At 41.7% G+C, this 27,456-nt stretch overlaps 1 protein-coding gene across 1 annotated transcript in view; it reads right to left on the bottom strand.

The window, feature by feature from the left end:
• Positions 1–27,456, bottom strand: part of AGBL4 (ATP/GTP binding protein like 4) — a 950,635-nt gene that overhangs the window by 449,682 nt on the left and 473,497 nt on the right. Inside the window, exon 6 of the mRNA XM_026086666.1 lies at positions 10,425–10,464. Within this exon, the coding sequence (XP_025942451.1) occupies positions 10,425–10,464 (40 nt within the window). The remainder of the gene's footprint in view (positions 1–10,424; positions 10,465–27,456) is intronic.

Below are 27,456 nucleotides of genomic sequence, written 5' to 3'. Positions count from 1 at the left end.
GTTTTGTCAAAGGACAGAAGAGCATTTAGTTATAAGAGAAAGTATGGTCATAATCCATTGTCGGGTTAAAGGTGAAGAAAACAGAACTATAACACAAAGCCTTAAGAGAGTAATACTCCTGCAGTTAATTCCTGAACACCACAGTATAGCCGCTCGGTTTGCGGGGAGAATACATTCGCAGGGCGACCTGACATCTATACGGTTTATATTTATTAGCAGCAGTGCTATTGTATAGCATCTCCATTTGTGTTCGAGCACGCCACGGCTCCTGCTTCGGGAAGCAGCAGCTGAGTCGCCGCAAGCGGCAGCGAAGGTGCTGTCGCGGGCTGCAGCAGAGCTGCGGGGCACCGGGGCCAGGGACCAGGGTCCGATGCCGGGGCCAGTCTGGGGCTGGCTGAGGTGGGAGACGGAGCCRAATCCCGGCGTCGCGGCGCTCCTGGGGATGCAGCACCAGTGGGGAGGTGGAAGGAAGGTCTTGCTTCTTCCTGCTCCGGCCAAGGGCCCAGCAGAGAGCCAAAGGCAGATGCATCCATCTGATGCTCAAACTCAGACCATTTAGGAACTCTTTTGTGCTAGAATATTACAAAATTCAGGACACTGGAGCGAAGAGGTTGAGCCCGGGGTCACACGCTAGCGCGGTGTATGTCCATGCTCATGGTGGCAGGTTATGTCTTTGACAACGATTAGGGGTTTGGTCCTGTTAAAYGCTCTGGGTCAGATCCCAAAGCAGGTTTGTAGCTGCTCTAAGCCACCAGATGAGGATGCATTTTGCCCCAGTCCATTGGCCGGGCTCCCTCCCCGCCCTGGGCAGGAATCGCGAGCAAGYGGGTTTATCGCAGGAGGTGACATCAGCCAGGCAGAACTGAGCACCACCCTGAGCTGCCCTAAGGATGAACAGAAGATCAGGACCATCACGGAGGAGTCTTCCTTCTGGCAGTCCCCAGGGGATAAGGACCAAGGACGCAGCTGAGTAACAGGGCAGGTAAACCTCATAYGGGCCAGCAAATGTGACTTTCTGGTTTATGTGCCCTCCCCCAGGCRCCCCTTCATGCAGCCTTTATCCCCCGCTGCCTGTGTCCTTTCCCCTCCATGACTTGCTGCTCTGCCAGCATCCTCGGTCCTGGCACCCGGAGCGCCTACGCGGTCCGGCGCAGCATCCTGCACAGCCACCCCAGCTGGCCGTGACRTCAGAAGCGCACCATGGCGTAAAAACAGTATCTCACCTTCCTTTAACCTGCTCTTTAAGGACACTGCAGCTATACTACTGCCTAACAGTACCCACGCTATCTCATTTAGCAGCATCTCAGATAACTCTCTACAGTACCGCACTGAGCCAGGTGACAAAGAAGCCACTCTTCCACTACGGGTTATCCTGCACTTTCAGCCTGTATTCAGAAACCCATCACACCTTCCCCATTCATATCTCCCCTAAAAATTCCTTTGTGCCTTCAAGTTACAAGCTCAAAATAATCATAAAGGCTCTAGGTTATCCTTTCTTGTGGGTTTCCCAGTGACCTTGGCTGACTGCTTTAACAGAAAATGTGCATACTAAAAAATGAGCCCACTGGCAACTCTTTGAAAGAAATGAGCTAAGTAATAGTTCCTTGTGCAGTTCCAGCACCCCTTACCTGTGAAATCGTCACTGTTTTGCCATTTTCTGTTATACCAGGGACTGGGGGAAAGGGGTAGCAAGGAGGCCCAGGAGTCTAGAACAGGATAAAGACAGTAATGGGTGGCTTCTCCAAAATAAAACACAGTTCTATTAAAATTGGATTTTACTTCTGTTATTTTCTTTCCATGTTTCCTGCTTACCATCCCTTGCTTTGTCCATTTAAGTTATCAGCTCTTCAGGGGCAGCTCCGTGTCCTAGCACGTGTTTGAGCAGCACCTAGCACGACGCTGTCCTTGCGGACTGGGACGCGCGGGTGCTACTAACACAGAAATGTAGTATAACCGACTGCCAGCGCCCTGACATGTTAAAAAAAAAAAAAAAGCCACAAGCAAAAGCTCGGGTCCGGGTGCAATTTAGCAGCACTGGAAYGACAGGACACTAAAGCTAGTAAAATCCAGCAAGAGTCAGGGCTTGCTCATCCCCGGCAGTGCGCGCAGGTCACCTGGCAGGTCGGCAGCGGGACCCCAAGCCGGCGCGTCCGCTGCGAGCTGTGCAGCCTGGCTATCCAGGTCGCTGCTAGCTCATGCATTTCTGCACTGCTCTCCATTTCGTAGCGTCAATATATCCCTTGCTGTCTTCCAGATATTTAAAATACACTTATTTCGATTAAGTCTTGTTCAGGTCACTCAGTAGGTAATTAGGAATTTTTTTTGTTTGTTTAAGTGAAGAGACTGTGTCCATACAAATGCCCTTACTAATTAAAATTTCTTTAAAAAGGAAGCTTTCCATGCTCTCTAAAAACATCTAATACTCAAGAAAGGTGGGTTTTTGTGGTTTTTTTTTTTTGGGGGGGGGGAGGGAATTATTTTAAGTTTTCCTCAAGCCTACCCAAAAAGAGAAGGAGCGCAATACAACTGTGCGCAAAATTGCTCATTTTCACTCTCTCAAAAYAAACCAGAAGCTCACCCTGCACATTGTGAAGTAGAATAGAAAGCATTATGTGCAAACATTTCCAGCATAAAAAGCCTCGTCACCTGGGATACTTGCTGCTTCTGAAAATTCTGATCAAAGATAAAAACCAAGACAACTCCTTGTAATCAATTATGCACAGATAGTCCATAGTGTATGTGCAATTCATAAAAATAATACTAAAAACGTAACACGGATTTACATGCAGAAATGAAAYATGGACATGGACAGAACACTAATCTTCCAATTGGTATCTTAAATAGACAATCCCAGTTCTTTGAGGGAATCTCCRGCTAAATATTGCTTCCTTGAAACCATTTCCAGCACCCCTGGAACCGCTCGCACTTCCCCAAGCGGAGCTGCTATGACACGCAGCCCAGGACGGCGTGAAGGTTAAAGCAGACCGCAGTCGAGGAATCAGCAGTACRACGAGCTGGACGCAGGGTTTCTCTCTGCATACGCAGGGATGATTAACCTCCCCATCCAGCCAAAAAACACTCAAGGTGCAAAGCAAGCCATCGCTCGCCAGGCTGACTTTTCTCAAGAGCGAGACCAAAATACATTTTGTCAAGTCAGGAATGATGTGTAACAGGATCACTTGGGGAAGGTCCCCTGTACGTACACCAGCAAGAGGCAAATTGCAAGATCATTACCCTACATTGGTCACTACACTCAGAAGGRAAGTTAAAGAGGTGTTCAGATTTCTGGCAAGTATGAACATGTCATCATTTGTCCTCACTAATACCAAATTCWCGCTTCCAGCTCTTTTTTGTGTCTTGTTCACCCATCCTTATGACAGTCAAGTCAAGGAATTCACATCACAGTTTCGAGCCTTTCATCAACTGCACATGCCCAAACTATGTAAAATATTTATATTTCCACATGAGGATTTATTCCCATATTGTTCCAGCTGACATCCTTTTGTCATGGGTCTTACACATTTTTGCCTAGGTGAGCCCCAAAGAGCATGGAGTGACTTAATGAGCAGATCAATTACTGTTCATAAGAAAAGATACTGTCTCTTTAAAGGTTATTTGAAGGTTGATTGCTATCTTATTGCTTATATCCTGCAAATCTATTCAGCCTTATGAATGAATTTGACCTTTTTATACTTACTGGGGAAAAAAAAACAGAACAGAAGTTAATTTAGAGCTCTATAATACAACACTTTTTCCCAGAGAAATGAAAGGGCATTCAAATCGATACCTGCACAATAACACTCTGATGAATGTTTGCACCCAATTTTCTCATTTTGCTAACTTGAGATTGGGCATTTTGAATAGTTCTCAAAGAACATATTCTTTATGTGCTGTGAAGTATGTGGTATTGTGTCCAAACAATGCTAGAGGATAATCATTATAGGAGTATCACTGGGCCTGAAAAGGTCAGTTAGTTAGAAATGTCAGCTTTCAATGCAACTATGCTGGACCTTCCTATGTACGGATCCAATTAAAGGGACATGCCAAGGTGCATGGAAACATCACGGTGACCCAGAATAATAATAAGGTATTGTGGAAAAGCTTGATATTTTTCTTCAAAAGTAATGGATTAGCCTTTAGAATATCCTCTCTGCAGTCTTATTTTGACTTAGCAAATATCACTTATTCTACATGTATCCAAAAAAAGGTCATTTCTTTAAAAATGCAAAGGTGGGAGATAAAACAGTCTTACTGAAGGTAAATGTTTAGCAACTAAATGTAAAAACCTCTGGTTTCATTACTGGATCAAAAAAGTGTCATTTCAGTAGACCCCAAAACTGTGGTATTTGGGATGGATATAGGTGGTGTTTTGGGAGGCAGATGGGGATCTGAGGATCTGGGCAGACCTATTCTGCTCGGACGAGTGGCGAGGGAGGTCTGCCTGCGCAGAGGAGAGGGCAGGAACAGCAACACTGTTCAGCAAACACGCAGCATCGCTGCAATCATTACTCCAGCAAGGGGAGAGGCAAACGCAAGAATTAGGCAGGTACTGATGTGCATGAATACGTAATTATAAGMAACAGTATTACTTCTCCTTATCACAGCAAATGGCAATTCTTACAGCTGTACCGATACAGTGAAGATGAGGAACTGGATACGTCAAGCTTCTTAATTAGCCTCAGGACAGCCTCGGACCTAATGACACTAAAAAAAAAGTCCGTTTTCTCTGTATTCACTGTTAGTACATTATCTTGCTAAAGTTTCAAGACTAGAACAAACTTCTTCCTACAGCTCTAGGGTTCAGCTAAGACTGACAACATCGTAACTTCGCTTTGAGCTGAGGCTTCAGCATTTATGTTTTATCTGTAAGACAGAGAAAGTCTGGTACTTGTGGGTTAAAACACAACATTTGGGGTCTATTGCCTTGCTGAGCRATGAGTTACTGCCCCTCAAATTATTTTACACTGTTGTGGGCAGAAGGGTGAATTAATACCTAGTGTCTTAGGGATATGAAAAGTAGTTTCACTCCTATCCCTCACTGAGCATTAAAAGACTTAAATTGTTACTGGAAAGATAAGTAATTTCTTTTCTCGACCTTCTTTCCAAAAAAAAAAAAACAACAAAAAAAAACAGTGTGTGAAGCTTCACTAACAAACACAAACAGTAATTACATTAGGCTGTTTAAAAACTCAGAGAGTATCCCCTGACACATACTTAGACCAAAATCAATATAGTATTAATTAATAAGGACTATCAAAAATAGTAACCAAGTTTTAACAGCAAACAACTTTCTGTCACATTTTATTACCCTGTATCATTTTTACTAATACRTGTCTTATAGCTTCATGACTTTGAGTTCATATTATTTTCATGCTTCAATTAGAAAGAAGTAGATAGCCAGACTATCCAGGAAGGTAATGGAAAAGTCTTGTAGAGGGGCTTAGTGGTGGAAATCATACTTAAATGAAACTTTTTATAGACTGTGAAACTTTTTCTCCTTCCTTTACCTAGTTTTACTGGAGGTCTTCTAAGAAGTAATACGTAGAAATGCAAAACTTAATCAGCTAAAAAATATAGCAAATCCCACATATCACTTTATGCAATGCCAGGAGAGTAGAAATATATTTTCCTAACCAGAGGAAATTAACTAGGCAACAGTCCTATATCTATAATTTAAAGCAGTAAAATATGTATGGCAGAAACTAAAGCCACCTTTAAAGAATTCAGTGTAGCAGTGTATCACAAATTAATGAAATGGAGACATTTTTAGAGCATGCAGCACTGAAGATATTAAAGGGGGGAAAATATTTCACCGCATAGATCAGTCTGGTAAATACTTTTAAAATCAAGCTTTCTTCTCTGTTTGAAAGTGTAAGAATTGGAATAGTAGGGCGAAAACACACACAAAGACATTAACATTTCTGATCAAATCTCAAAGCYGCTCCGTAGAGATTTGGAATATCTTACTCCATCAGTGCATGTAAGCCTTTAATGTGGTCAGAGCAAAATTTGAGTAAATCAAGAGGAAGGAATTACGGAGTCAGCTCTTACTTTATTTCTCCTAAGATGGAACAGAAAGAAACTCCAAATGCTTTATATTCCATGCTGTAGCCAAGCCGGGCACCACAGAATATTCAACTACCCCAGGTTTTTTAAATGCAATCAATTTACTGCTGCCAAGTGTAGAAGGTTTATATACATCTGGGAAACATGCACCTACGGTGCTGATGAATTTCTCCTGACATTGCACTGATTTCAAGAGAATGTTATTTTAAATTGGCAGTAGAGAGACTGGTAGGGAAGGATAAAGCCCTGAGGACGGCTGAATCAAAGAGAATTTCAAAAGAATTTTCCTGATGGTTCTTGGATAATATCACATGTTAGCTATTTTCAAAGCCAATAGTTTCCAACACACTTCCATTTATGGTATCAATAATTAAAAAATACTTCAGTGGGAGACGAACTTACCTTACAGAGAAGAGAAACTGGAAAGCTGTATTATTATCATTAATGCAGGAGATGCAAAAAGCTTTGTCTCTGTGGAAAAGCTATGGAATCAGGGATATCTTATTTGCAACTATTGGGTTGTTACCACAAAATAGGAGGTGACTGCATGCACATATCCAAAGTGTTACTAGAACATGATCATGTGGAAATTAARGACAGATGCTCAGCATGCAGCAAAGCCAAATTAAACCACCTGAAGATTTGGTCGTGAAACTCAAGACTACGAAAAGAAGCATGGCAGAAACGTTTTGGATCAAATTCAGAGGTAAAACTAAGTTTAAAGAAAATTCAAATTACCAAAACCTAAACCTCATTATGTCCCACTCCCTGCCAGCACGTCCCTGCCAGCTRCTAATGAATTTTTAACATCTTTCCCCCACCCCACTGCGCACATCAGCTCTGACTCTGGCACCCTGAACCGTGCGGCGCGTTCGASTCTAATTGCAACTCACATGTCAAGGGGCAAGAAGAAAGGAGTACGGCAAGAGCATTGATAAATTTAACTTAACATTCCTCCAGCTACTCGGCAGCATGGCAGAACAGTGAACTCCCTTCCCCATTTTACATGGGTGTCAGCTACTTCAAAGGAATATATTTGAGCATGAGGGAGTCTGGCTTGCTCCCAGCTTATGCATCATTTGTGTCTGGCAGTTTCTGGAGACCCGCAGCAAAGGAAAGGCTTCCTCCAGTTTCCGATGCGCCGGGGAACTTTCCGTAGCGGCTTTCTCGGGAGCGCTGAAGCAGGTCAGCTGGGCACGTTGCATCTCATCCTCTGCCTTGCCTCCATTTTATTTTTTCCTCCTCCCAAGAATGCCCTCAGTTCAGTCCAGGTTAGAAGTTAAGGATACATACCTGTTCAGTTTAACATACAAATGTGTTTTTAAGTCAAATCACCTGAAGCTGACGCACATAGTTTTTCCCCATGCCCAGGACAAGAGCTCCTTGCCACTCCCACCGCCAGCCTGTGCGGTCAAGGGCTGAGCACTAACATCTCAACACACCTGCTTGTCCCACCCRAGCACGCATTGCTCCTTGCTCAGAAGCCATCTGGAGCAAGGCAGGAGGCAGTGGTGGGTCACCATTGCAGCGTGGGCTCAGCGCAGTGCGGGGACGGAGGGGACCCAAGCTGGGAAGAATGAGCTCTGCTTAATATCCACAACTGAAGCTCTGGGGGACCATGTTACAACCACGACCCCTGGAAATGGCGTGCCTGCCATGAGCGCTAAGATTCCTGGGATCTCACAAACTCTTATTYATACGTTTAGTCACTCGTGTCTCAATGCCCCTTTTATTGACATTAATGGCATTATTTTACCTTGCAATAAATCTCCTTAATTGGCTGATCAGTTTTTGGAAAATTACCCATTAGCAGCATCTGGAGAAGAACTGTCATAATACCTGCAAGGGATCACCAAACAATTCTTGGCTAAACAATTCTTGGTTTGGAAATTTCACAAAAGAAAGACGATGCTCTCTCATGACAGATGTGCATTTCACAAGAGTCACYTTTGCTTTTGAAGTCGTTCTGTCTGTTCTTACAATTAAGAAATAAGGCACGGAGGATTTTCATACCATAAGGCTGACTGACCTTCATCAGAAACGCAGGTTACCTGCCTACGGTGATTTGGAGCACACGAGCACGTCCCTAGGGATCTACAGCTGCAAACACATAGCCCAGCTCCTAATTTGAATCACGAAATTAAGGGAATACTGCGATTATGGTTAACATCAGCAGTCATAAACGATATCACAGCTTTGTAAAAGCAGCCTGTTGATGTTAGATCTTAGAGACAGAWCTCAAACAATGAAATATTAAAAGGTTGCATTCTCCAAAGACAGATAAAAGCCTCAAGGCTATGATTTTTTTGCATTTGTATGACCAAAACTAGACTTTTCAATCCACAGGCTGAGATTTTCCAATCCTACTAGGAATTATGTGCCTAACTCTGTTAGTCTCTTTCAAAAATCTCAGCTTTAGGCTCTTAAATAAGTTCGGCCTCATTCAGTGTCAGGCTCCTTTGGAAATGCCTTTACAGAGAACAAAACTGTAGGCGCTCAATTATATCATCTTGGCAAAAATTTTACAATTTTTCCTCCATAACCAATTATTGTAGATTTCTGGCTAAGTATCAGAGCGTGAAAAATATATTTCAGAAAAAAAGCAGGATATGGAAAGCTTTTTTCCCCCCTTTTAATGCAGTATGTGTGCCTGCACGGATATTGGAAGCTGTTTCAGTATTTGGCTATTTTGATCCATCCAACTAATTGCTGTGTTCATTCAGTAGATTGCTGTATTAAACTGAAAGATCTGAAGCAATAGCTACTTCCTGTGATCACATCTATGCACAAACTCAACTTCGTCAACCCTTTCATTGCTCMAGTGAATACCGACCACATGAGAAATTACAATGAGGGAGGCATCATATATTCATTTTACAGAAATGTCTTGTATTTAGTTATTATGTTTCCCAACCCTCCTTTTCTCTTATTAAAAAAAGAAGTCTGTGGACTTTGGTACCCTTATCCAAGATCTGAGTGTTTATTATGATTAAGCCCTTCAGAAATACTTTCCTTTTCTTTTTTCCTCTACAATAGGGAAAGTTTAAGATACAAAAAAAGAAAAATGTGCCATGTTTGCCCTTGAAGTTATAGTCAGAATAGTGACAATGGTTGTATCACACTGTATTGTTGCTTTTATCAGCAACTGCCCTGAGCATACATTAACATAATTGCAAACTGCATGAAAAGTGAACATGCAAAAATGTGATGCAGTTGCCAATAGCCTCAAACATCTGTCCCAACAAAGTGTTCCTCCTCCTTATTTTAATTCTTATTATTCTAACAAGGTTAGTGAAGGAGAAACCATGTCACAGATGATATCTACATTTAGAGTGTCAGAACAATTATTGATGCAAAATTGTTATCCAAGCAAATATGTGTCACATTTTGTTCACTTCCCATAACACCTGTTCATTTYGCTAACACATTATTCCCACTTAAAGCCAGAACTCATTAGTCCCAGTTAAAGCCAAACTGAAAGCTTAATATGTACATACAGCTGAAAAACTGAAAAAGTCAACCAAAAGGTAGCACCATTCCGCAGAGTGAACATCTGAAGCTGGTAAGCAACCAATTTCTGCAACAGTGAAAAGAAGTGAAAAGAAATGTATGAAATGAATGAATGAAATGAATGAAAAAAATAAAAAGAAACTGAGCCAGAAACCAAACAGCAATAAATTAAAAGCCACCCAGCCTTCGGAACGGAGATCAAAGAGAAGCACCATTCAAACAATCTGCACTTCAGTCGCAGTACTGAGACCTTTGCAACTCGCTGTGCCAGAGTCCAATGCTTTCACAACCGGTGACCAGGAACTCGGTGCAACACATTTTGGTTTATATCTCYTCAATAGACAAATAACAAAAGCCTTTACGAAGAAGACTGTTTAAAGCATTTTACTTTCACCTAATTTCTTTCTGACTCTCTTTGAGGTTCTCCAGAACTCAACCCGTACATCCCAACTCCCACCGCATGCGCTGAGTGCCACCCTTCCCTTGCTCCCTTAACTGTTTCGGCTTGCCACCGAAGAGAGTCAAACTTACATTTCTGTGATACTTGAACACACACTGTGAATTCTAGGGCATCTGCCCTGCAGACATACCGCTAACTGTAACCCCAGGAGGCTTAAAGAAATATCAGCACTCAAATTCATAGAGTAAAGGTCTGAAGAGGCAGCTCTGTGAACGGATAACTGCCCGGGGCTTTGCCAAGCACAATATAGCTGTCACTTGTTATTATGTGAAAGATTTTCTGGGGAACAGTGTTTTTCATTTTGCATGTCAGAGACAGGGAAAAAACACATTTAGACAACCATCTCTTTAAGAAAAGAGAAGAGAGCCGTGCGGCRGAGCTCACTTACCAGGGCTGGTTATTGTCAGGAGGTCAAGCTGCCGTTTCTGCTGAAAAACAAATTATGAAAAGAATTGTTAAAAGGGGACTAATTTTAGTGGGTCAGCTTAGACCTGCAAAGTAAGTGTTCTGACATTTATAGCAGAATTAATTACCAGTTACATGGCTCTCAGTAACTCTTTTGGATGGGATCCACATGTACTTTATGAGGGAGAAAAAAAAAATTTAGCCCAGTCCTTTTAACGTGTTTTTATTTGCACTTATAAAGTGTTCCTATTTTTTTCTTGGAACGTATACTTGAAATGGATAGCTAGAAGCATGGATGGATGGGGATATTTATAAAAGTAATTTCTGATTCCACAGGGAAGGAGACAAGGAACCAAGACAAGAAGCTCCAAGTTCTTTATTCATATCAATCACTGACTCATAGTCTGCATTTGATCAAACACAATTATATTGCCTTGGGGTGAACTTTTCAAAGCCATGTAAGGGGATCTAGACAAAGTCAAGACTGATAAAAGGAAACTTCTTTTCATGCGGAGCGCAGTCAGCCCGTGGTACTCTGCCACCAGATATCCCTCACGCCAAAAGCTCGCCAGACCTGATCAATGCTGGGTATTTGTACAGACAGCAAAATATAGGGAGTTATAATGGCAAATATTAAGTTTAAGCACAAGAGTGGCTTCTGGAAGGGCTATAAACCTTCACAAGGTAAGCCAACCTATAGTTAGAGAAGGTTAGGACAATTTTTTGCCTGGAAGCAAGTTATCCCACCAACACCTTGGTGGTGGAGGGCTGCAGGTGAGGTTCAGTTCCCCCTGTAATACATGTTCTTAGTCTAGATAGACCTGCCCCACCTCTACCCCTTGGTGGCTTGTCACTGAAATCCATGTGTTCCTTGACCATTATCATCCTTTTCAACCTTTCTGTAGGCCACGAGAGCTTTCCACCACCAATAGGGCTTTCTCCATCTCGCAGACATACTGATACTGCCTACTCTTTCAAGCACTCTCTAACTCCTGTCTTCTCCCTAAAACTCTCTTTGCCCAACATTAGCATGTCTAGCTGGCATTGCAGATTATACTGTCCACTTTAATTTCTCTCTCCTAATCTGCTCAATAATGTCTGTGTTACTTTCATTTATTGTCAGCCCTATTGATCTTTTTCTAATCTAATTCTCATCATTGCATTCACTGTATTCCCTGGGTGACAGCTGAAAGTCCTTGCGGAGGAAACATTGACTTGGTATTCCTTACAGTGAATGYTCTTCCTTAGAAATTATGACTGATAAAACCCCTTTCCAAACCCATTATTTCTCTATAAGTAAAGCAACACTGGCTGAAGTCTGTGGACACAGTTCATCATCCACTGAATCATCCACAGAGCTATATGCCCAACAGTGAATGTGGCCTACTGGGATGACAGAGTGGGGTGTCAGGGCAAAAAACACCTTTTCTGAAACTTTCTGGTCTTCAGTACCTTAACTCATGTACAATGCAAATAATTTTTGTGAGAAACCTCATTCCTGTCCRATTTCATGGTTATTCCTCTGACAAGTCATTCTGAGTACAACCTTAGCAGTGTGCTGGATCATATTTGCTTTATTATAAAATACTAAGGCCAGCATACACCTAGCCTTTAGCCAGGTGTGCCAGGTTAATGGTAAAAGGGAGCAGAAGACCTTGTGTCACTTCCACAAGAGCCAGGCATAAACGCTGTCCCTACCCTCATAGGGTTGCCCACCCCAGACTTCTTTCCCAGGGAGAGAGAAAGCAAAGAAAGCAAAATAGCCTGAGCAAAGCACTCTCCTCCCCAGTAGAAGCCACGTGAAGAAACTGCTCCTAATGAGTTAAGTTTTATATTGATACCGTGCCTTAGTCCTCATCCACGCGTACAAAGCTACAAAATGTCAGGGCTTAGCACCCACTGGGCCAAAAGCTTTGCTTACGTTTCTCAGCACAACTGGAACTCCAAGGGCTGTGTATCTAATGAGCAGCTAAAGTAAAAAAAATATACATCCAAAATCTATGCTCCCTGAAAGCTGCTCTTTTGGGAAAAAAGATGGAATATAAATATCCTGCATCATAGAAGGCAGCAAACTGTAGAGTGTTGGAATAGATGGAAAGACATATAGCCCAACTGGGCCCCAATGCTGACTTAAGTTTATTAACTGGTGCTAGAATAAACATTAAATAAAAACATAGATAGTTTAACTTGATACTGGAAGAAAAGCACATAACATAAAGGGAAATAAAATGAAATGAAATTATTATAGGCCAGATGTACAGCCTGTAATTTTTTCTGCATTTGGCTACTGTCTTCAAACTGGCCCTGAAAAAACAAACTAATTCCAGATCCTGGAAATCTTTGTGCATGTGTTAAACTTCAAGCACAGGTTATTTCTCTGACATCAAGTGGATCAGCACTGATCTTTGGCATCTAACACCTAACTGCTGCAAGAGATTTGAAATGCCAGCACATCCTTGGCACTGGCTCCACCCAAATTCACCCGGCTGGAAGAGGACGGTCACTGCCCAACTGGGGCAGTGACAGAGCAAAGCTTCCTCTGCTCTGACCTTCAACAGACCTTGAGGCGGTTCCTGTAATTTAGCTCTGCAAGGGAAGTGTTTGAATACTCACCCGAACCCGGGGAGGAGGACACAGCAAAGTGCATTCGAGAATCATGCATTGAAGCATGCAGAAACGCACTAATTATACATTCTGAATTTCCAGAAATTCAGCCCTGCTCTCAGATCTCAGAGGCCAGCTCTCTGCAGTTTCCAGGGCTCAGCTGGATGCAAGCAGGCTAGTAACTACAGGGAATTTTTTTTTAACATACAGGCACACTTAGGAGTAGTTATAAAAGCAGCAGAATTTGAATTTGAAAAGAGAGACATTACAAGTGTCACAAAGATTAATAAAATAATTGCATCAGAAGTATCATGGCTGTGGGGCTTTATATATTCTCTTCTCCCTTCAGTGCCGAAAGATGCAAATTGCAGCTGTTGCCCCCCTCCAGCATGATCACCCTCTCCCTGTTTTGACAGATTTCTTGAAAGACTCATCTCCACAAGATGTCTGGCTTTTTTGTTCTGCCTTTAGTAATTTTCCACTCCTCAAACACCTGCCCCTGCAGAAATGCTTGGGACCGTCTCAGTCTTCAGGCAACCTACTGTCCCAAGAATTCCCACCCGATCACTGAAATGTGATGACTATCACCCCTGGTCTGGGGAGAGGTGACAGTTTCCCGTATCAGTAACACTGGATTCCAGCTACATTGGCAAAAAGGCATGCCATGCTAAACATTAAAATGATTTCCACAGCGTCAACCACAACGTAGAAGCAGCAAACCAAGATTCCCTGTATCATCACAGTATCTCCACCGCTATAATCTCATCCTACCCTTAAGGGGCAGCAGCCTCATTTTCACTTTGCTGGCTATGTGAAGGCCCAAAGGCAAACAGAGGCCATCGGTGATTCGTACCAGCTTCCCACCGCGTGCATTTTTCTATCGCTGGTGCTATCCAGAGGCACAGTCCCTACAGTGCATTAGGGCTCCACAGCAAACCTGCAGTGGATCATGTTCGCTTCCACAGAATTAACACGATCTTTAATTAATGCAATAAGCACTGATGAGTAATAAATCATATTAAAATACAAGGAAGGCAAATTTTTAATAAATTAAGCATTGATTCATTTAATAAATATTAATCTATTAAGCATCAAGAATTCATTACATTTTAGAAAACCAGTTGAAAAGCCTAGCTAAAGACTAAATGTGCAGAATGGTCCCTGTTCACCCATAATACTCACTTATTTTTAACTAGTTCCTTAATTTATCAAGTTAAACAACTTGCCTAAAACCAAGTCTGGAAGATTATTCAATTGCTGTATGCAATTTTTTTGACACAGATTCTAACTCATCTCTCAGGTTGTTTCCTAAATTTCTCCTAGTAACTCTCTCTCTGAGCAACCCCCTTCTCTTCCTTGATACTGATGACCTTTAAAATAATTACTGATTGGTGTCATTTAATTTTCATTACCTCAAGTAACTCAGGGAGAGTTGCAAAACTAGAAAAAAATATGTTGGGGGGGTGTAAATTAACTCATTCATTTAAGTTTAGCTTATCTACAAGATGTTCTTTCACACTTTGCTCTCTGCAGAGTTCCTCCAACCTTTTATATAGATGTGGGATGTGCTGCACTTGCTTTGACTCTTATCTACAGATTAGCAAAAGAGAAGGAAAGAAAGCCAGATGCTAAGATGCCCCACGAGACTGATATGGAGCTGTTTCTGTAGCAACCGATGATTTTCTTCTCATGTAAGAATGAGCCTAGTCATATCTAATTCTGAATGTATCTGGGCCTCACTTGCCAGCCAAAGCTGTGTCAAGTATAAAGTCAATATAGCCAAAAAGAGTGATAAAAAAAAGCAATTATAAAGTCATCTTCCTCCTCCTACACTCCTTCTCCAGCCAGGATCCAAAAGGTGTCCTTCCCCCCCGCCTTCTGCCCCGGCACCACGTCCGCAAGCCCCTGGCGTCACGCAGAGACGCGGGGCAGAGCCGGCGGTGGCAGCTGGTCACCTGCGCGCCCGCAGAGCCCGGCTCGCGGGGACCCTCCGGCGACCGCCCACGCGCCCACCCCGCAGGCAACCGGGTGTTCGGGCAGCGTCGCTCTGGCCCGCAAAGGGCTCTAAAACCGCCTCGCTCCGAGCCACCCCGTAAAACTCTTCAAGTCCAGAGCTGGGAGCAGCTTAAGCGTCCAAAGGCCTGTGCTGGGTTTGTGCCACGGCGCTGCCTCCCCGCTGCCGGCAGTGCTTCCCGCGGAGCCGCCGGGAAGGCTGCCCTGCTCACTAGCCGTCCCCCCATCGCACGCCCGCGAGGTGAGGACTGACTCGTCGGCAGCCTGGGACGCTGCTCTCTCCCCACGAGCATTTTATCCTGCCCAGTCTCTCCTACTGATCTCCCCCATCTAATTTTAATGCAGTTGGAACAGGGGTCTCTCCCTATCACCTACTGTGCAATTCAGAGAGTTTAAAATTGAAATCAAATGCATGATTTCCCTCCCTCCCCCCGGAAGCTTTGCAACAACTTGTGGCTAATTTTGCCCCTTCCTTTTAACTTCTAAATTAGCACTCCTCTTTTATAAACGGACTGGTTGAGTTGACACAAGAGTAATTGAAACCAGCACATCTACTCACAAAACAAAGCTGGCTACGTACTGAAGTGTCTGCCGAGCTGAATTCCACATTTCTATGGCCTTCGTTAGTCCCACGCACAGCAGTMTCAATGCCTTTGCAGGCTATCATCTAACACTGTATCATGACAGAACCCAAAAATTCAGACAAAGGATCAGATTGATCCCAGCTAAGCGACTCGGCACAGTGCGGACAGCACAACGCTGCTGCCCACAAGGAGCACCGTAAGCCTCCTCTGTTTTGCGCAGGGAGGGATTTACAGAAGAAGGAAGGGATGAGGGAGAAGGTGCTGGGAGGGAAAAGATAAAAAAGCCTCTATCCCACCCGTTCGCTTTGCCGGGTGATGGGTGAGAAGCTGTGCACCTCGGTGCGCTCTGCTCATGTGCAAAAGACGCTTCTGTGAGAGAGGAGTGTAAACCCTTTTTAATTTATATTTAAAGAAAATCTTCCTCAGCTAAATATTGCCTCATACACATAATTATCTCTGGCAGAAGAGAAATGCAATTTTCATATGTAGCAAATCATAATGATATTGCTTCATGCACTAATGGAAGACCTTCAAAATTGAGCTGACAAGTGGTAAAGGACCCTTTGAAGGGGAGAATGGACTAAGCGACACTTAATAAAAGCCAAGAAACACTACTACTTGCATTTCCAATATAGTTTCTTGTAATACGGGGGCTTAGACACCACAAAACTTCAGCACAATGACATGTCATGAAGATGAAGATGTAAATATCCAACACATTTTACTTGACGTGGTGCTGAATGAAGATGAATGCTGAGAGTCCCTGGATCTTTTCCAGCCCTACTTTTGTTTCACAAGATGCTGGGAAACAAAATAGTTGAGCATCAGAGGCGGGCTGAGGTAGTGATGCTCTGTAACCTGGCAGCATCAAAAGTAGAATTTAGCCCCCTTTTCTCTACCACAGACAAGGTGAGTGAGGAAGCTGCCGCCTTCCTGTGTGGGGAGAAAAGGCCAACAGGACGCATGAGAAATGCAGAGGGGAAGGGAGTTAGCTAAGCACGTGATTTTTGTGTTGCAGAATTTAAAATGGACCCAGTCTTGGGATTTACAAATTGTTTTGTGATTCCTTCTGGTGGTTTGTAGTGGCAAAGGTTATTGGACAGTTTAATCTAAGAAATATTTAGGATTAATCAAAAAGCTAATACATTTTCTAATGAAAGCCTAGGTATAGTGTTAGAAAAGAGTAAATATAATTAGGTGCGCATTTCACATCTGTTTATTTTCTCAAATGCAAGTTTCTTTGCTTGTACACTCCCTCCATTCAGAGTGCATCACTCATCTCCAAAGAGAGAATCTCAATTTTAGTGATGACCTCAATAAGCTACTAATTCAAATCCAGTTAAAATGGATAATCTGATGATTTAAGGCCTTTTTTTTAAAATCATGTTATGATGCCAAGCAATAATCTTTTCTTTCCATCCTGAAATCACAGGCTTTTGTTCATATAATGAAGCAAGATCTCACATTTTCCACTTCCTCTGTTATTAGCTGCTACCGTTTCATGGTRTCATGATAAAACGAAGCCGTCAGCTTGTTGACACTTGACTGGGATCTCAGTAAATTGCATCTGCTGTAGCCTATGCCGTGGAATCAATTATTGATAATATAGGTGTGGGGGAACATTTATAAAGTCGTTTGGGATATGTTATCACTCACACTAAGAGCCATAATGAGCATTTTAAACCATTTTAACAGTGACCTCTACAGACGTTTGATCTTTGCAATATTTGGTAATTCGATTCTGGTTTAGAATCAAAACCGAGTCCAAATGATAAAAGACAGTGCGGATCCATTAAGCGACTTTGCTCATCCTTCCAGTTCACATATTCTGCTACTTCATATCTGACACCTGCATGTTTCCTTCACAAAGTCTATGTACAAAGAACAGTTGCTACTTGCTTTTTTTTCAGAAATGCTACCAAATGAGTAGCTAAAACATTTCCTCCCCCCTTTAAATATTTATCTCAAGAACACAACACTCATGCATAATGTATTATTTATTACAAAGCTCCTCCCTAGTTCTTAAAGTCTCATTGTGCTAAAAGCCTATTTAGGAAGAACATTAATACAATGAAAGCTATGGAAAAACTGAAAAACCATGCAAGGTATCTTCGGGGCGCTGTAAGCACATACTCTCTATACCTATGGCAGGCGCTTTCTGTAGTAAACGGCAGTCACAGAGCAGCTGGTGGGCAGATGACTGCTAAAAGCAGTAGATCTCTGCCCAAAGCAACAGCCACGGGAGGCCAAGCACACAGACCAGCCATGCAATGAAGTCCATTTGCAATGTGCACAGTCAGTCTTACTGGACACACAAGCTCACAATCTGTTCCACATATTCTTGAGTGACATCTACTGGTGCTTTATCTATAAGTTGCCTTGTTTACATATAGAGCACTCATAAAGATAGTATCCAAATTCGTACTGAACCACTTGGACCCCCCCCCCCCAAAAAAATCCATCAGTTCATGTTCACTATAAATATTTGCAACCACAACAAAAAGTCCTTAAGACTCTCTTATCTCTGGAAGGAAGGAGAGGAGGAACGAAGAGCTTTGGAATGAACTGATCCTTAACTTCACCACTGAGAGTTAGGAGGACAGAAAGCCTCTTAGGATTTCTGTGCTTCTGCTTCTCCATCTGTAAAACAATAAGCGTCCTTATCCACTTCAGGGAGGACATAAAGATAGCTTCAGAGTAACATTATGGTTTAATAAGATGCTCTGCTATAGTATACTATGCATATATAGTGCACACGATCGGGGTGTGCATAAGAGGGCATGCTTGATTAGCTAATAATGCACTCTGGTTTTCACCCAAGACAACATACGGCAAGGAAACCCCATTACTTCATTGTACCAAAACCGGCCAACTTGACTCAGAGCTCCCAATTTCATAGGCTTGTATCTTCCCAGTTAATTCAAACCTGAAACACCGAGACAAATTCATACTCTAAAGTCACCCTGCAGCCAGAGTATATGAGCACACAGACTCCTATTTCTCAGGATAAAGGCTGGGAAAAAAGAACGGATGATATAGCCATCACCTAATACCTCGTYCGTGCTCTGCTCTGCTCTCCCCCAAAAGCGTTGGGCCTACAGGAAGCGAAGGAAGAGGAAAAGGCCAATTTCTCCATGGTCAGGGTAGCCTGATCCTACATCCAGGTTTCAGTCAAGCCTCTTTGCAGCTCCACTAACATAAAGGTCGCACCCGTTTTAAATGAAGCACACTTATAAATACTGCAAGGGTTCGTGATCCAGTCATTCCACATTTGCTCTCAGCATTTTAAAGGGTTTGTTTTGGTAACAAAACACCATGCAGGTTTTTCATAGTTGGGTGTATTATTATGTAAATTGCACAGGCCTGGTTATAATCCTGTGCTTGTGACATCAATTACTTAATGCCTATAGAGATTACTGTAATGCCACAAACAGAGGATTACGTCTTAAAGTACACAGTAAGCAGCAGGAGCTAATAAACTCGTCTCTTTAAATTTTATTTATTTTGAAAAAAAGAGTAAGCAAGGGCAGGAAAAACTATACAGACCCCACACAGTGCCATTAAAAACAAAAATCTATATCGGATGCAGATAGCTTCTAAGGCATTGCACAACTATTCTTTAGTCGCGAATTTCTGTCTTACATTAAGTATTACTAAGGAAAAGGAGAGGCATTTGGGCAGAAAAAAGGGACAGATTAGTGAAAGTAATTATGAACTTTGAGAGTCCACCATTTGTTGGGGAGGTAAGGGACAGTGTTCAATGAATGTTTAATTAGAAACAAAGCATATCTGCCTATACCAGTAATAGGATATCGACTAACTAGCCACTGTTTATAGGTTGTTTTAGATAACAGACAAGACAGATTAACCCCAACATATACAATTTTAAAACTAAACCTGCAGTTGCAGGCAGACTGTGATCACATGCTAAAGGAGGCAGAAATCAAGAGGTTCAAGTCCATGCTTGCCCATCTGGACCATGAGCTTCAGCTTCAGCTGCTTTCATCCCAGCTGAGCGCTCTGACCAGCAGGTTATTTCTGCCAATCCTTCTTTTGCTAGGTATAAATAAATAAATATTTATTGAAGCTGGGACTTAAGCCCCAGCTCCAACATCCTACATGAGTAGCCCAACCATCAGCTTGTAGCATTTGTCCTGCTCTCTCCATGCAATTAATACTTAATTCTACAAAATGGCATGGTTCTCAAATAGCTGGCATAGGTGGTGAGACCACCGACATGGGTTCAATGAAAATACCAACCATTTTGAAAAAAAAAAAAAAATCTATGAAAAGAGAAAAAACAAAACCAGAACTCTGAGGAAGTCATTGGGAGGGACAGTAGGGGGACGAGTTTTCTGCAACATGAGACATTTTCACTAGAAGATTCACTCTTTTAAAGAAGTTTGATACTCTCTGGTTGGGGAGCAGCTCTCGTTGGCGCTCCGTTTGGCTCTCGTTCTGCATTAGCATTCTGATCAGGACCACGGCTTAACTGGAAAACAAAGCTCTGAATTACAGCACTGACAGGATCCACTTCCTAATACACCTGGGTCCAGTCAAAGGAAACGCATCTTTGATAAACTTTTAAGGAACAGGACTCCTGTGGTTTTACACCATAAGGAGAGCAATACAAATGGAAGGAAGAAAAAGACATATAAAAGATGCAGTGCAAGAGTAGAATTGCTTTGGAATATAAAATCTCCCCAAACTGATTGCATTTTCATGCATAAAACCTATGAATTATGTGTAAAAAAGGCCCTATGATCTAGCAGCAGCATAGAAATAAACATGAGACAAGACAACTTCTCTCGGTTGCCATTTTCTCTGATTCCCCAGAGCCTCTCTCCCTCCCTCCTTCCCCCTCCAAGAGCTCCCTGCCTCGGCTTCTGATTTTGTGTGAATTATCTGATTGTGTTTGTTATCTTAGGACTTATTTTCTGCTAACGTATCAGAGTTTGCCAGAGACGCAGGTGAGATGTGGGAGAACACAGCACAGGAATTTCCAGATCGCAGCTTTACTGGTTGATGGTATTCTGCAAACACTCAAAATATATTCCCTTTCAGCTCAAAGATGACTATGTTAAAAGGCAACTGAGTGACTCATATTCAGTGGTAGTGCATGCCATTTTATTTAGAAGAAAGCCTCAACAGTACATTGCATTTCTGGTATCTCCCATTCAAATATCTCAGAAACTTAACAAACATTCAGCAGAGCATTCTTCAGCTCTAAAAGCAATCCGAACTTTTGCCTGTAAGCCCTGAATAGCTGGGCTTTCTGTATAACACAAAGCAGAGTAAATATTGGGAGAACTTTATATATGGAAAATGTTGTACAAGAGATCTACAGTCTATATCATCTCCAAGAACTGATCCTTCTTCAGTCATTTCTTCCAAGTGAACCATCACCATTACGCCCCAAAATTAATAGTCATCTCACACCTACAGCTCCAAGCTCCAAGGATTCAAAAGGAAAAGAATGAATTTAGTCTTTTTTGAAAGTTTTTTTTGCAGTTGCAACAACTAAATTTTTAAATAAATGCACACACACAATCACACACCGACACATGCAAACACTCATCTACATAYATGCAGGTATGTATGTCCCTAGGTGTGTCTATACACTCTTGTGTTGTACAGAGCAAAGTAAACGTTTAGAAAACTGCATACACGTTACAGTTGAGGAATCGATATAAGCTATGTGATGTAGATACTGAAGAAAAAACTGGGAAATGCTCAAAGTTATCACACCCCTTGTTGCCCATGTAAACATTGCCCCTGTGGACCAAGCCAGCATTGTGTCACTAACAGAAACATGGCAGAATACATGTTTCCTAGTTAAGGAAGCATCGCTTTGAGGAACCAAAGGAAATCAGCACGAGGGGAGTCAATGAAACCGATTTCCAATACACCAGGCTGGAGGATTTCAGTTTCTAATCTTCACCTCTAAATTCACAGGCCCTCCACTTCAGTCACATTCCCTTTCCCTCTGCCCTTCCCTCTTCCTTCATTTCATCCATTCAGCTGAAGTGCTATAGCTCATTTTCATCCGCATTTTCAAGCTACTAATATTATTGCAATGCAAATCAATGGATTGGAAACATCCAATTCCAAAGACGTGCACAACTGATGGACAAAATCAGTATTTTTTCTTTTGCAGCAAGGGGGCAGCTAACTCCATCCCTCCAAGTCCTGCTGCTGCTGTCGAGGCAGMGTTACAGGCAGAGACTCACGCTGCAACTGGGGACCGACAGGAGGAAGGGCAGAGACAACTGTGTTTCCACATTTTAGTTTAGGAAGATTACTTTGCCTGACAACCTTTCCCTGCATACTGTGTAAAGTTCCTAGTTTATTGTATATAAGTCAAGACAACATGATCAAAATAATAGTGAAAAGTTAAATTAGAATCTAGTATGCATGAACAAATATATACATTTATATGTCCCACTACTATAGTATCATCTTATTTCAAGCTTTTCATCTAATTTCAGTTTGGGTCTGTTTCCTTTCACAATCCACAGCAATGAGTTAGTTTTCCTAGTGCTAAAAAAAAAAATCTTTTTCAAACCAGGCTGCTGCTTGTCAAATTCACTTAACGAACGGTTTAGAAGATTCCACTTGCCAGTCTTATAAAAACTGCATATTTAATTGCTGACAGTGAAAGCACTGTCTAGAGAGGTCAAATGGAGGCAATGAGGGCGAGCTATCCCAGGGGTAAAAGAAGAACAATCTCACTTTCCAAATAGACCCAACAGTTTCTCATTTGTAATTTCAAAAGCAATTTGTTGGTAGTTTTCTACTGCATATGCTCAGATCATTGCTAAAGCCCTATATCTGAACATACTGAATCACAGTACTTGGAGCAAGGTCTGCTCCGGTTGCCACCTCCATGAGAATTCCCAGAGATGTTCCCCACGCAGCGCTGAGACTCCCAACAGCCCTTACAGGGTCACGCTGCCTTGGTACAGTACCTAGCATCAGTCCGTTTTAATCCATAGGTGGCCACCCTAGGATCGTGAGTAAAAACAAAAAAATGGAGGGTACTGGTGACCAGGTGTCATCCAGCTTTAGACATCCAGATTTGAACATTTTGGTGTCACTTTTGAAATTTGGCATGTTAGCCCAAACCTGTCTCCTGGGTGCTTTAAACCATGAAAACCATTCCAGAGGCATTTTTATTTATGGCTGTTGAAGATAGCTGTTGTCATATTAATACTATATTCAAAGGGAAAATAAAAGTTTGGTTCACCAAAATTACTGAGTTAGCTTACCCAAGGGCAGTCTTGAATGGAGAGCTGCTTAAAAGAACGAGGCCGCCCATATATATTACTGTTTSGTTCCTCTCTTTAATCAGGTGTCAAGTTTTTCTGATTAATAAAATAGAGAATAGCGTTTGTCCTGTACAGTGAACAGAGATAAGAGGTCTAAAATCCTCTTTTCAGCGGCCTAGTTGCTAACTGTTTCCAATTATCACTTTTTACAGTTGCTCTATAGGCAATTCATTAGGGACCTCCTATCTGATACATATCTAACGGTTAAAAACACAGAACAAATGCTTATGAAAAATCTGCATCGAGACTAACAAATATGAGCCTGTTTTGGAAAGCACACAAAGCACCCCAGTATTTCAGTTGTTCAAGACGGGTCATTTCCGCCAGCAAGACAGCAAGACCCTCTTCAAAGTGACCAGAAGCGCTGCTCAGCGCCTTCTGTGGAACGGAGAAGGGACCCAAATGCCGCATTGATCAGTTTTTATACCAAAACTCTATGGATTTTGCTTCACAATGTGCCATTGCTTCAGGGTTCAGCCCCAGCTCAGCTMTTCTCGCCGAGGCAGTTACTAAAGGCAAACAACGTCTCGCAGAATCGCAGCTTTGAAAGACAAAAGTGGAGATTTACTCATGTATACATAACAAACATTTAACTGAGAAAGTAGTAAATACATATACCAGGAATCTACTGCTAAGCAGTTTTTCTCTAGGTTAAACAGAAAACATGTTTATCTGGATAACTTCAAATGGGGCTGCTTACTTATGATTTGTGAGTCATTCTGAAACCTCAACTTCTCAGAAAATACAATTCCGCATTCAAACCATTTTCACTGCTGGTATTTAGTCTTTACTTATTAGAAGAAATCCAAGACATCCGATCCAATGCAGTCCAAACATTCATTGAATATTAGCCTTAAAAATTTAATTCTCTGGACATTAACAGCTACAAAGTTTGCGGATTGATGTTTGGAAAAGCATTTTGTTTCCCCAAAGAGTGCATATTTCGTAGTTAGCAAAACAGCGCTGGTGTGTCAAGAGTAACTCATGAGGAAGTACAGTCCGTCATTTCAAAGCAATTTCACAGTTGCAGGAAAAGTGAACAAAGTTTCCATAGGTGAACATATGAGGAAAATTTATCCTTGTTCTTTCCCTGAACTCTATTATGTCAGACAGCTATATTTCAGGATTTTTTTTTTAAAGACCAACACAAATGTAAATGTTCCAATTTATAGTGGTAAAATTAGGTGTCAGATTCACTCCTGTTCCCAGTGAGTTTAAATTTTTCTTTTGGGCACCGAAGGCAGACAAGGTTTTTTCTTTTGAAATGTAGCTTGACTGCAGGCCTGCAGGTTGTGAATTGGGAGCCGAGCCGTGGGTCAGCGCAGCAGCCGCTGTGCTCGCGAGTCTCAGCCTCCGCACAGGCCACCAGGCATCAGGAGATGGCCAGATTATGCTTCATGGGTTACTCTGGAAGATAGGTCTCTCTATGGCCTTAGTCATGGCATGAGATACCTACCCATGCTCAGTCACAAATGTAAAAAGAATGAGAGCTCAAGCCATTTTATATCCCTGAAATAAATAGATAATACAGTTCAGGCACTGTAACAGAATTAGCGTTTGCAAAAGGAGCTTGTTAAAGAAGTTCTCCAGCCCAGTCCCCCTAAGATTCCTTAGTCCCACAGGACTAAGTAAAATCATTGGGGATTACTCTTAAAAGGTTTCTTGGGAAAAAAAGATGGTTTAGAGACAACCTTGGGGCAGAAAAGGCGCTCTGCATACCAAGAGCYGGGAAAGCATTTTCTGCAGAAGGGGCATCAGAGAAGAAAGTGTTAAAGAGAAGAACTGAAGATGAAAAGGTGCCATTAGGAGGGTGAATTCAGAGGAGATTGCACAGAAATATGATGAAACTTTTCTTAAAAACAAATAAACAAATAAACCAGCTTGCCTGGCCCTCTGATCAGCAAAGAAATCAGAACTGTCAGCTTTCATCCACCTTCTACAATAAACCTAGACTCCAAAAAATGGGTAAGTTTTGATTCAAGACACACAAAGCTAATTTTTACTGGCCATGACTTTCCCTAATTAGGTGTTTTGAGCTCTGAGGAGCATTACATTTTCTAGGTTGGGGAGTGTTTTAGTATTGCTACTGTGTCAACTCTGAATTATGCACAGATTTTTAAATATGGAACTATTCCTCTACTTATGATGACAGGCACATTCACATCATATAAAATTGGGAATGGGGAGAACTAAACAAAGCCAGTGAGTTCTGAATTGATCACCTAAAACATCTGCTGTATTGCTTAGGAATTGCAGCACATATGGTATATAGAGGCATCCAATATTTGGAGGCACACTACCTATGCAGAACATCTATAAAATGTCAGAAACACCCATTTTGGCCATTTCAGTCTTAACTCTGAATTTTCTTCTTTTAAATAAAATGCACAGAATTATTTTAGGGTTGATTTTTCTTTTTATCTCGTACTTTGATTGCAACTGACTTAGCTCTTGCCCTAAGTCTCCCGTATGTTTCTGCAGAGCACTGAGAATACTAATAGCACTCAAAAAAGACAACAAGAACATAATGGAAAAGAGGAAGAAAAGTTATCATCTAAATGTGATCTTTCCTGTCTTAGCCAATCTACTCCTTGCATATACTCTGAATCGTATTGCTATTATGATACAATAATCACATAGCAATCTTCATACAATACCTATTAACAGCGAATCATCAATATGTGCTTCTAAACTGGATTTTGCTCTGATGCAACAGTTCTGCTATATAAAGCTCCAGTCTTGCCAAGAGCTATGACTATAAAGTGACTTTTTCAAGAACAGCTGACCTATGAGTGAATTAGGCACCCAGCTGCCTTTTAAGTGCTAACGTATTTTTGAGGATCTGGTCCAAGGCATCAAAGTCCTTCTAAAACAAGTCATGGCAGAGCTTCTGAATTTACATTTAAAATATTAAGGCAAAAGATTTCAAATGATCAAATGGAAGAAGTTTTTTAAATCCCACTGCCCCGTTACTGGCTTTGAACTCCCATGAAGTTAAGCTATTTTATAAGTTTGGCTTTGATTTTCAGGAGATAAGAAATGCCAGACTGCCATAGCCACTCACACTACTTCCCAATGGAAAAGAGAGCTACAGCGCAAAACTAAAGAAAATACCAATTGGAATATTTGAGTCATAGAGTAATAGAGACCATTAGGTTGAAAAGAAACTCTTCAAAAGGTAACTACTAGTCTAGGGAACAGTACAGGTTCAGAGAAGATGGCAGAGATCAGCTAAAACACCTGTAATTTCTCTTGGCCAGAATTTCCTTTAGCCAGTTCCAGCTCAGAAAGTGGTAAGGGTGAACTATGAATCAACACTTACCGAGTGTCTTCAGTAAACTTATTATTTGTGGCAGTCTCTTCTGGAAAAGAACCATGACAAAGGCTTCCCCCCAAAGATAAGCAGGAATAGAAGTGCCTCCATTTTCTCACTGCTTTGAACCTAATCCAGTGGTACTAAAATCAGCGAAAGGCTGCATAATTTTCAAAGTCCCTCCAACATTCATTGAAGGACTCTATACAAGCGATCACAAATCAGACCAGCACTAATTTACCTTTACAGCGCCAGACAAACTGGTCATCCTACTCACCCTTCTCAAACACTGTCTTTCTGAAAAAAACAATTCTGGGATGACTAAGAGTTGAACTGGATACCACAAATACACAAGGTTTTGCTACTGACTGCTCACATAAACAGAAGGCAGCACAGGACCCAAATTAGATAATAACCATAAAAGACAAAATCATGTATTTTTTAAAATGAGCTCAGTACCCAACCAGTGTCCAATATGGCAGGATTGTTATTTCTAGCACTGAAAGGCTAAAATATGTTTTTTAATGAAATTACATCATGTGCTCAATACTATCAGCCAGGTTTATAACTCTGAAAATGAAAAGCTTACTTCATTTCCCTGTTATCTGAGGTCATCGTAAACCCAAAGAGGGCTATGTATCGGAAAACTCGCAGTTCACGTTGTCTGGGCCACAAGCTTCCTTTTTTGTAAACCAAAGAGGCCATAAGTTTTGTAAGAAAAGCACGCTCTCCTAAATTCAGAATTTTTTTAAGAGCAGATGACAGAAGCAATAACGTGGCTAAGAGCATCTATAATTCTGTGAGGGCTCCCTCTTTTGGCAACAAAAATAAGCTTCACAGATCATCATCATAAAGCTTGTCACAGAGGTTCTTTGCTTTCTGGACTGCAAACCTCAACATCAATAACACAGACTGGCCTTATTTTATTTTATTTTATTTAAGGAAGAACTCATCTTCACAAAAGTCTTAGTTTACTGATATAGAGCAGGCTGCTGCTCTTGCATTTCGGTGTGACTTATACTATTTTTTGTTTCTGCAGAGACCTTGGGGCAAGAGGAACAACTCAAATCTCCGAATTTCCCCAAGAGTTTGCTGTGGGCTGATTTACAGAACTGGCCAAAAGTGGCCAGAAACAGAGGCAACTTGAAATAGGCTGGAATAAAAATCACAGGA

Source organism: Apteryx rowi, unplaced genomic scaffold, assembly GCF_003343035.1.
Source record: "Apteryx rowi isolate R43461 unplaced genomic scaffold, aptRow1 scaffold_7, whole genome shotgun sequence".
Taxonomy (NCBI): domain Eukaryota; kingdom Metazoa; phylum Chordata; class Aves; order Apterygiformes; family Apterygidae; genus Apteryx; species Apteryx rowi.
This window is presented reverse-complemented; position numbering and strand designations above follow the sequence as displayed.